This window comes from Cyclopterus lumpus, chromosome 12 (assembly GCF_009769545.1).
Source record: "Cyclopterus lumpus isolate fCycLum1 chromosome 12, fCycLum1.pri, whole genome shotgun sequence".
Classification (NCBI taxonomy): domain Eukaryota; kingdom Metazoa; phylum Chordata; class Actinopteri; order Perciformes; family Cyclopteridae; genus Cyclopterus; species Cyclopterus lumpus.
Window position 1 is genome coordinate 10,475,195 of NC_046977.1, and position 10,225 is coordinate 10,485,419.

Sequence of the window (10,225 nt, forward strand, 5' to 3'; positions counted from 1 at the left end):
ATTGAAGTGTTTCCAGCTGGGTGCATATCTATGCACATGCACAGTGAGTGTTTACCTGCTGAGGTGAACCTCGGGTACGGAGAGCTCTTAAAGTTGTGAGTAAATCCTAAACTGTCACCATTGAGCTTGAGTTCTGATCAAACTTTTTACTTTTAATTTGACTGATCCATCACACATCATATGAACACATCACATAACAAGACTATCGACTATAGTGCCCCCGCAACCCTAAATAGGAATGGTCTTCTTATTTAAAGGTCTTCTTATTTAAGCAAGAAAGTAAAAGTGTATTTCCCAAAATGTCAAACTATTCCGTAACTGCCTTTCCTACTTTTACCTAAAAAGATCATGAAATGAAAAGTGTCATTGTCCATGGAAATCAGACATAAAATGCAATATCATGTACTGTATATCTTTCTGTGATTTTAATTCATTCATTTACAAAATATACGTTTTTCAACACTTGCCAAACAAATGTTCATGTATAAAACACATGACGCAGTTGCTGAGCCACTGGATCTTCTGAACTCGATGATTATTGCTTTTCACTGCACAAAGCAGTGACAGATTGATTTGAGGTCAAAAGATTTGCATCAGGTGAAGGCTAAACTGTGAATGCATACGACTCCATAACTGCAACGCAGTGTCTGTTTTGATATTAGGAAGAAGTGTTCTTACAAAAATAATACATTGCTTAGCTCCAATAGCGTTTAATAGCCAAAGCTGTGCTCACTGCGCTAAATATTCACTTTCTAGACTTTGAAAGAAAAGTCTGAGTTCATGCGTGTTGAGCAAAACAGACTCTGTTTTGCCCTCAAAAGGCAACGTTATACAGTCTGTTTGGACAGAGGCACGGTGAGAGGATTCCTACAGGTGTTCATCTTGAGCTTGGATCCTTCTCCTCAACTCCTTTGTTTTTATAATCTTCAAGGGCTCTCGTGATCGGGGCGTGGAGGAGGGCGTGACGGAGGCGGCGCCCGACATGGGGGCGGACCCTGAGGTGGCGGTGGGAGGGAGCCAGTTGGAGATGGGGGTGCAGAGACTGAGCTCATGTTGGAAGGGGGCAGTGCTCTGTCTCGAAGGGTGGAGGAGGAGGATGGCGGAGGTGTGGACGGCAGAGGGGGGAGCGTTGAAGTTGGCGAGGGGGGCAAATCGAAGCCGTGGCTGCCCTCTGAAGGGCGACGCTGGTAACTGTGGGGCAAAGTGTAGACGGGCGTGGAGGGATGGTTGTAGATCGGGTAGCGAGGAGCAGGGGAGGACTTACTTCGGGTGAAGTTTATGCATTTGCCCTGTGAAGAAAAAAACCCCAAAAGTAAACACAGGTGACTGCAGAGGCTCGTTGTGTTTATTTACATAACTCTGCAATGTGTGATGTAAATATAAGTTCATCTTTAGAGACAATAAACTGCAATACTGAAGCTATACTGTGGCAACGTAGTTGGCAGGCTTGGAAGGGTACAGCTCTTACCAGATGGAAAAAGTACATTCCTTTGTTTTTGTGGATGTCATGGAAGGAAACGCCATTCCTGCCAGCCCTGTAGAGCTGAGGCTGGAAGCTGGAGGAGGCTTGCTGCATTTACTCCAAATGACTTTGCAGACAGGAGCGTTCCTCCAGTCAATACTGCAGTTGTTTTGACCTTTTGTCTACTCACTTTGCCTCTCGAGAGCTCGTTGCTTGGAGTCACTTTGATGCAGCTTTGACGGTGTTTTGAAAATGATAATGTAGTCCATGAAATAAGTGTCTCTAATGTCATGCAGATGAGATTTCAACTTGGTTTCTACTGCGTTCTTTGATCTGGTGCTCCTTTTTATTGCTCATTTGAGGTCATGAATTCGGCCAATTTGTACACGTTTGTCTGCAAATAGTAACTTAGCTCACAGTCGTATTGATTGCTTTGTTTTCTTACAGCTTATCTTCTGACAGAGATGACGCTGTTTCACATTACTGCAAAGAGGAAATCGCAGCATTATCTCCGGCTTGTCGATATCTCTCACCTTGTCTCCAGGATGAGGTCGCATCACAGACACTCTGTCGTAGCCTTTTCTCAGGAATACACACAAAGCATCCAGTTTGCCCTGTAGCGAGATTATCAGATGACAGCACGAATAAAAACCAGTATGTTATACCAGTGATCTCTTATGACATGCAGACTATTTACATAATTCCAGTGCAGTTAGAAATAACACCAGCTCAACACATTCATATTCATATTTTTAGCTCAGTACATGTCTGGTTCTTATTACCGTCCATCCAGCTGACTAATATGTTAGGAAACACCTTTTATTAACTAATTTCTGGTCACATTTCCTTCCCAGAAACACTCAAGATAATAATTGTAGATTATGGATAGATGCCATCGTAAGAAAGATGTCTGTTCTAAAACATCTGGTATTTATGTATGTTAACAATATATGACCCATGTCATGAAATACATTTGCTGGCAGTTATACATCTCTATGACAACTTATGATGACCATAAGATGTGGTTGAAAGCACTGGAAAAAAACTAGCAAGTAGACAGGGCTAAGATTTTTTTAAAGAAGAATTTGCATTATAATTAGCATTATATGATCAGGTATATGACAACAAACTACACAATCAAGCATGTGATGAGAGTAATATGCACCAGACCCCAAAGGTCCTGAGGGAATAACACCATTATAAGTGAATAATATCACCTTGATGGGAGAGTACCACTTCTGGGGCCGGGTAGATTTGTGCACGTTGTAGTAAGGCCGATCAAACTCCTCAAACTCCTCTGCGGGCATCACAACACGAGCGTTTTTAGCTTTTTCCAATTTGGCTCCTTCTTCAGTGGAGCCTTTGTCACCCCATCGGACCTGGACAGAAACAAAAGCTTTCAGCACTGTGCTTTGATCAGTGACACATGGGACACATTTATTGAGCCTTTAAAATAAATTCAGAATATGAATATGGCTGAGCATCTGCATCTTAGCACTGTCATTGTATGTATGTTAGCCTGCTGACTTTTAGCATGTAGCTCAACACATAGCGTTGCCTCTCAGAGCCGCTCTTAGACTTAATTTAATATTACAAGGCAATTAAATCACATCAGCTGATTATATTAGCTCCAGGGAAATCCCTGTTTATTTTTCACTAATGCATCGGCATTAAATAACTGCAACTGATGTAAATTATGTAAATCTTTGCAACAACTTACTGCTTTATTTGTAGCCTACATGTAACAATTACGCTTTCCTTTAATATCCAGGTGTTCGTAGCATGTCTACATAAGTTTAATTAAACTCTATACATGTATCTCTGAAATCTACAAGCAATCTAAAGTTTTCTCCCTTGGCTCAAAATTTTTCCCAACTTTCAGATTTAGGATTTTTCCGAAATAACTTTTGAACCTGTTTTATAGTAACACCGAGAAATGCAGCACTAATGCAGAAGTCTTCCTAAATGTAAGGATGTTTCATTAAAAGCACGTATAATTACTTGATACTCAAAGAACCACTAAAAGAGCTTCAGTAAATGTCGAGAACGATCCATCACATCCAGAGTGAAACCAGTTCTGTCAAAGCAACCTTGGAACTCCATTACTTAGACGAACTCCCTCGCAGGCTTTAACTTGGCAGAGAAAGCACATAAATGAAGTTGAGCATATTTTCCATTGCTCTGTTTAGAGGCTTGAAGTTCACAGCACTAGTCGGTGAAGCACTTCACACTGAGAAGGTGACTTATGTCTCCTTGGCCGTCTTCCTCTTAGACAATAGACGCATCTCTTAACCTGCAGATGTTTCAGTCTCAGAAGTCTGACTGCCTCTTCTTCTTCCACAACAATCTATTAACATCATCATGACCTTTTTCGTTCTTCTCCTCGCATGAATTGAGAGGACTCTTTCCTTCTCAAGCTGCACAATCCAAGCCTTTGCACAAGATTTAAGGCACCTTCATTTCTCTAACGCAGCACACATCCTGTCCTCCGGGCAATTGCTAAATCTGGCGTACTTGCGGTTTACTGGCCAGATGTCCTCATCTGGACTCTCATTGGCTTCTCGAAGTAGTCACGACAACAAAGACACTCAGTGCCTTCCAGCATCGACTTGCATACTCATCTCTTTTAAGGAATGAGCCACTTCCTGTTTCCCTTTGTACTCCCACTCTCAAAGTAGCCGAGTGCTAGGTTCAATTTATATTATTCATCTTTGTTTCTTTGATTAAAAGTATCTGGAAAAAATTGTTGAACGCTAAGTTTCATTACATATTCATTTATTTGCTATCTGGGTTGCCATTCTCTCCCCATACCTCCATTCTCTTGATGCCTCCGACTCCACGTCCTCCGTAGTACGAGGCGTCCACTGTAGGCCACCTCTTCTTAGGAAAACCATCTTCGTCATCCTGAAGGAGAAGGAAATGGTTTTACTGTTCACGAAAGCAAAGTAAATGGATTATACCATAGCTCACGACCAGATGTGTTGTGCTTGCACAAACAAAGTAATGATTCCTGTAAAGGAAGGAATGTGGATGCAGAAAAGTGATACAATAATGGCACTTACAGAGAGGTCCTCTATTACTGGAGGAGGGGGCTCATGGATGACCTGCAAGGATGAAGAGAAAAAAAAGGTGTCTAGATGTGTCCCAACATAAACACATTTGTATGTTCTTCACGCTGAGGATCCAAGATGGCCATCGTACCACGGTGCAGCAGAGAGGCCAGAACCACCATAGCAGAATGATGGTAAGCAGGAGCATCAGGATGAGCAGAGCGATGGCCACAAAGGTCCCATCAGACTGGAGGAGACAGAACCAGGGGGAGTCTTTAGCTCATCAAACCTGTACACAGCTTCACTCAGCCTCGTGTTGCTTTCTGAAACATTGTTGTGCTTTTGTGTCTCTAAATAATCTTTAAAGAATGTTCAGAATTGTTTCTTATTGATGCAATTTTCCCTTTTCAACCAAAACTAGAAGGAACGTTTTCTTTTAGGCAAATAGTCATCATATAGATTTCCTCTTCCAAGTCATTTGAACACCATTTTTCAGGGTGAAATACTTGCATACATTATGGATTACTCTCATATTGCATAACATGATAATGAAATGCAGCAATCGGAGTCAAAGGGTCAAGCTGCTGCAGCTGCAGACATGTGTGTAGGAGCATTTTCTTTAAAGGCAAACTGAAAGAAACGGCTTAGCCATACAAGAAGAAAACCTTTTTTTGTTATGCAATGATTCCATATGGCCGACAATACAATACTCGTAGCAGGAGTTACATGGAGTTACATGGTAACAGAAATAGAAGCAGAAGATTAGATAGAAGGGCATTAGATTGAGTACATTGAGTCGTGAGTTGACCTCCATTGTACTTACACACGTGACTGCAGTGATTGTGACGGAGCTCGATATGAAGCTCAGGCCATTATTCATGCTGACGTGGAGGGTGGCAGACCTGTAGGAAATGGTGGGAGAGTTGGCACATTCAGCGCTCAGTCTACGAGCCAGACAGCCGTGTCTGTGCACGGTGAAAGCATTTCACTTACGTTCCCTCTTTTTCCAGAACAGGAGCTGGGCACAACAGGTAGGTATCTCTCACCACCAATGGTCTTTTCACTGTGGAAATGGAACTAACATGAGGATGTGTATCACAATAATCTGTAATGATTTGAGGGTATGGGAAGGTGAACTAAAAGATAATCAGGATCACTTGTGAAAGTGAAGCAAAGGAAATATTTGACTATATTTTTCTCTATCAGTCCTGAAACTTAAAACCGTAACATATTTTTTTTGTTATTGAATCCTTGTACTTCCTCTCCTTATGGAAAATGAATGAGGGCGGGTTGTGGTTTATTTACCCTGGCTGAGTGTCTAGTGTGTGCAAAGACAGTGCTCGTCCCTGATGAGATCCACATTCCCCTTCTGACATCTGAGAAGCGCTGAGCGTTTTACCAGCTGATTCAAAGAAGGGGAAGATGGTGTTGATGTTTTTTTTAGAGGGGGGATTTAAATCATTATGAGCCACAAAGAGCTGCTCTCCCTCCACCCATCTTCATCTGCATAGCCAGAAAAAAACCTGGAACAATGATCTTAATGGCTGCTGAGTGAAATCCACAATCTATTCTGTCTATAAATAGTTTGGATTCACACACCTACACATCTCCTCTTGTCTTCTGCCGATCGCGTCACAATTCATATGTGCGTAGTTTATGCACATATTTACATTCTTCTGTGGTTTAGTTACCTTTGGAACATATTTGATGTGGGTTTGTTAATATAGTGACTCCTTTCACATAACGTATTTATAAAAATGTGGATTAATTCAGTTTAAAAATCACAAAGAAAAAAATACATCCTAAAAAAAGATTTTAAATCTGAAGAACTTTTTTTATTCTAGTTAAACATTGGAGCATGAACTTACTCAAAGTAACTGTTTCATTGATGCGAAAGCTGCAGAGAACCTTCTGTACGTCTCGGGCGTGAAGGAAACCATTTCCTTTAACGACCACCTGGAAAGATTCTGAAGGGGGATTAAATGCACAATATTTTATATTTTATCATATCAGTTTTCCTTGCAGTGGGTGATGCAATGTGTATTTCTAAAGAATCTTAGATATACTGTATATCATTTGCTTGTATGTCACTTTAAATTGCAGCATTGCAGCATTGTATCTAAACTAAATACGATGATCAGGTGTTAATGTGTTTTCTTCTGTGCCTCTTTACCTCCTTCACAGATGCTGGAGGGCTCGACAGCCAGGATCTCAATACATGATCTCTTCAGGATCTGAAAGGGAAAATAATAAGAAAACAAGCTGAAGAAAAGGTACAGTAGATCAAAGTATTGAATGAGGTGTTTAATCATCTTTCTGTCATATGAAAGTGCCATGCTTGTGTCTTGCGCACCGAGTCAATGACCCCTTGTAGCGCATCAAATCCATCATTCACCGGGAAGACATGGTCCTTACTGTCAGCTATCGTTGAAAGCTGACAAGACATATGGCTGAACGATTAACTGGTGTATTGATTCATTCATCAGTTGGCTAACTGGTCTGCTGGTTGTCAGATTGATGTACCTGGGTTTCATTGAAGTCTTTTACTCCCACACAGTACACAGTGGCGCCCAGCTGGCGTGCTCTGCCGGCCTGAGACATTGAACAAACAAGCAACAAATAAGGATGAATGATTAGTTAATAACAATAGAGATATAAACGTGCGGTTGCACTGCCCTTTTATGGGCCGAAACTTATAAACTTTTTCTACTTGTGGCCACACCTTCATCAGTGATGCTGCTGATGTTGTGATGTCAATGACAGCTGCTTGAACCATCTGCTGTGACATCACTGAGTCATGCAACAACAGCAAGCCTTTACGTATTTAAACCAAAGATGGCAACATCTCTGCCGTATGCAATTCAGTGTGGATTCACCCTTTTAAGACCCTTTTTTCAAGTAAACATGTGAGGGGGCAATACGATGCATTATTACATGACTATAACGTTACATTATACGTTATTATTACTGGCATTTAGGAAGACTGGGTTTGAAGAAAGTGGGACTAGTGCATTAATATATTGGTTAATTTAGGTTAATACCCTAAGTGGTTTTCAAGTCACCTCTCTTTGTGCCTGGTCAAACTGATTTTCCCTCAGTTCACCATCCGTCAGGGCGATGATAACACTTGCTGTCCGGTAACCTGAAAGGCCAAGCCAGAGTGGATAAAAAAGACGTTTGAATGATGATAACAAATGTTTCTCATCCAGTGAAATTCATTTTTATTGTATTTCTCTAAATATTCTGAACATAATTGTCACTTGATGAAAGAATCGCTGTGTTTTTGTTATTTGGGTCTAAATGATTGTACCACATGAGTTCTGATGAAGGGATAACAAAACAAGTCCTCTGGTAGAAGGAATGATTAGGTGCTAAAAAGGATGTACTACCCACCATATCCAGTCCCGTAATATATTTGCTCGCTGGCCTGAGAGAGAAGTTTAGAGGCGTCAGTGACTATAAACTTAAATGGGCCATACTGTTGGGTAACTAGGATCAGTTTCTCCTTGACTTAACAGATGCTTACTCTTTCAAAACCTCTGTCCATGAAGGTGTCTCCACCTGGATGCACCATGCTCAGCTCCTCCAGTCCAGCCCGAATCTTCTCTCTGGTCATTGACGTAGTACAGAGAATAGAAACGTATATTAATTGAAATGGAAGAAATGGCACAGATAATTCAGCTGAATATGATAAAAACGCAACAACAAGACGTTTGATTGAGGCTGTGCATGTGAGCACCTGTCTTCTGTTAGTGCCATGAGAATCCTTCCTTCTGTTGAAAACACAATAAAAGACATCCGTAGCTGAGGACTGGAAAAAAAAGAAAGAAGAGGAGACGAATGTTTTACATTCTGACATTTTCGCTGTGAATTTGATGTTTCTGTGTGGACCTACCTGATAAACTTGTGAGCCAGGTGGTCAACAAAGTAATAAATCTCATTCCAGTAATGTTGCACACTGCCAGACCTGAAACAGAGGAATTCTCTCAAATGTAATAAGATATCTGTAGCAGTCCTATGTCATGCAGCATATTGCGTTTCATATCATGCATGTCGATCGATAATGTTGAACACAATGAGTCAGCACTTGTATCAGTTGTAATGAGATAAAACCACGTTTATAGACGTTTATAGTAGTTGCATCGAGTCTATACTGTAAACATTGCAGCATGCACTGCAGTTAAATTACTTAAGCTGAAACTAACCGTTGTTTTCACACACTCATGAATCCTACATTAACTTTTTAGATTGTGATGTGGCCCGATCAAGGACTGCAACATTCTCCCACTATGTTTAGATCAAATGACTATTGTCATTATTTATTGATCTGCTGAATGGTCTATAAAACATCAGAAAATGCCAAAGAGACATCTTCCAATTTCTAGTCTTGTCTGAACTGCAGTTCCAAGCCCAAATATAAAGAGTTTATTACAAATAAAAGTGACTGGAACTGGCTATTTATTTCGCATTTTTGCTTGAATTAAATAACTTAAAACTACCAAAACTGTCACCAATTAATGACTGATGATAGATTAAATGATTTGAGTCTGATCAAAAGTACTGCACAATTAGCTTTAAGGTATACACACTGTACAATTGTGCATACAAAATAGCCAAATTGTGTTATCTTGTGACTTTGAAAACAAGTGCGTACTAAGATACAGCAGTCAGAAGAAAAACACGACTTTGGAAGTAATAAATGAAAAGGAATCGTGCTGCACACATATGCATAACCTCCTCTCACGCTGCACTGCTCTCCAATAAGTCTGGATCATTGGAACATCTGGCTCTAATGGAGAAAGGGTTCTGCAGACTGAAGCAGAGAGAGCTGAAGTCGGGACTGAATGTGGGACGTGGCCACACTTTGACAACAGGAATCCCTGCGGTTCACGTTATCATCGAGGTGAATGCATCAGCATTTTGCAGATGGTTCATCATCGTTGTGTAAACACAGTTTAGGTCAACTCTTACTACTCCTGCGTTATAGCTCGTGTTGTGTGAGCTCGACAAAACTGTTGTTTTCATCCAGGAGAGACTTATTCAGGAGCTTCACATCATGACAGATTAATGCACAGATTAATTGAACCCTTAAGGCTGCGCTCATAGGGCACTCAGGTAACTAACTAATTGATGGATTGACAGAACATAAATCTACTACTATATTGATACCAAAGTGAAAACCATTCTCTGGTTTCTGCTTTTCCAATGTGAGTATTTTCGGACAAAACAAGACATCTGAAGACCTCACCTCAAGACCTGTGATAGGCACACTTCAATATTCTTTGACAATTTATAGACCAAATCACTAATCAGTAAATCGATGATGAAAATAGTTTGTTGCCAGGTCGAATGACAAATAATTACAAAGTTATTGATTAGTTTACAAATAAATGCTGGAGCTACATGTTGTTGTAGACAAATTCCATATCCTGAGCCACAAGAAATCATCAGATCTGATGACTGAGTGAATGTTTTGCTGTTAGCAAGTGGCCCATTAATGTCTGGAGAATCTCAGATGAGTCATGCAGCAAAACCAGAGTAAAAGTAGTCACACTCACTTGTCCAAAACAAAGTACAGGTCAAACCCTCCATAGCAGGACGACCCTGCTTCCCTCCTGTCGTGGACCTGTTCTGCACTGCTGGCCACCAGCACCGCCACCAGCATGCCCAGTTCCACACCGAGCAGGACCTGCCTGCACCAGCACTGGGACAT

General features: G+C 40.9%; 1 protein-coding gene across 1 annotated transcript; it reads right to left on the reverse strand.

Moving 5' to 3' along the window:
- Nucleotides 1-926: 926 nt before the first annotated feature.
- LOC117740721 (anthrax toxin receptor 1-like) lies at nt 927-10,225 on the reverse strand. Its single transcript, XM_034547259.1, has 18 exons — nt 10,071-10,225; nt 8,408-8,479; nt 8,252-8,323; nt 8,039-8,120; nt 7,906-7,939; nt 7,575-7,654; nt 7,036-7,104; nt 6,866-6,946; nt 6,686-6,746; nt 6,381-6,479; nt 5,506-5,575; nt 5,336-5,414; nt 4,664-4,759; nt 4,525-4,566; nt 4,274-4,366; nt 2,680-2,841; nt 1,996-2,076; nt 927-1,289 (listed from the first exon to the last, which is right to left on the reverse strand). Exons 1-18 carry the CDS (start codon nt 10,223-10,225, stop codon nt 927-929), a joined length of 1,791 nt encoding a protein of 596 aa, XP_034403150.1.

What these genes read in the sequence shown, in the direction of transcription:
- LOC117740721 (XM_034547259.1), bottom strand. Translation starts at nt 10,225, where the DNA reads ATGTCCCAGTGCTGGTGCAGGCAGGTCCTGCTCGGTGTGGAACTGGGC. An exon ending in CTGGCTCACAAGTTTATCAG is followed by an intron (nt 8,324 to 8,407) that starts GTAGGTCCACAC and finishes TTTTTTTTCCAG; the next exon opens with TCCTCAGCTACGGATGTCTT. An exon ending in CAATGAAACAGTTACTTTGA is followed by an intron (nt 5,576 to 6,380) that starts GTAAGTTCATGC and finishes CCATTTCCACAG; the next exon opens with TGAAAAGACCATTGGTGGTG.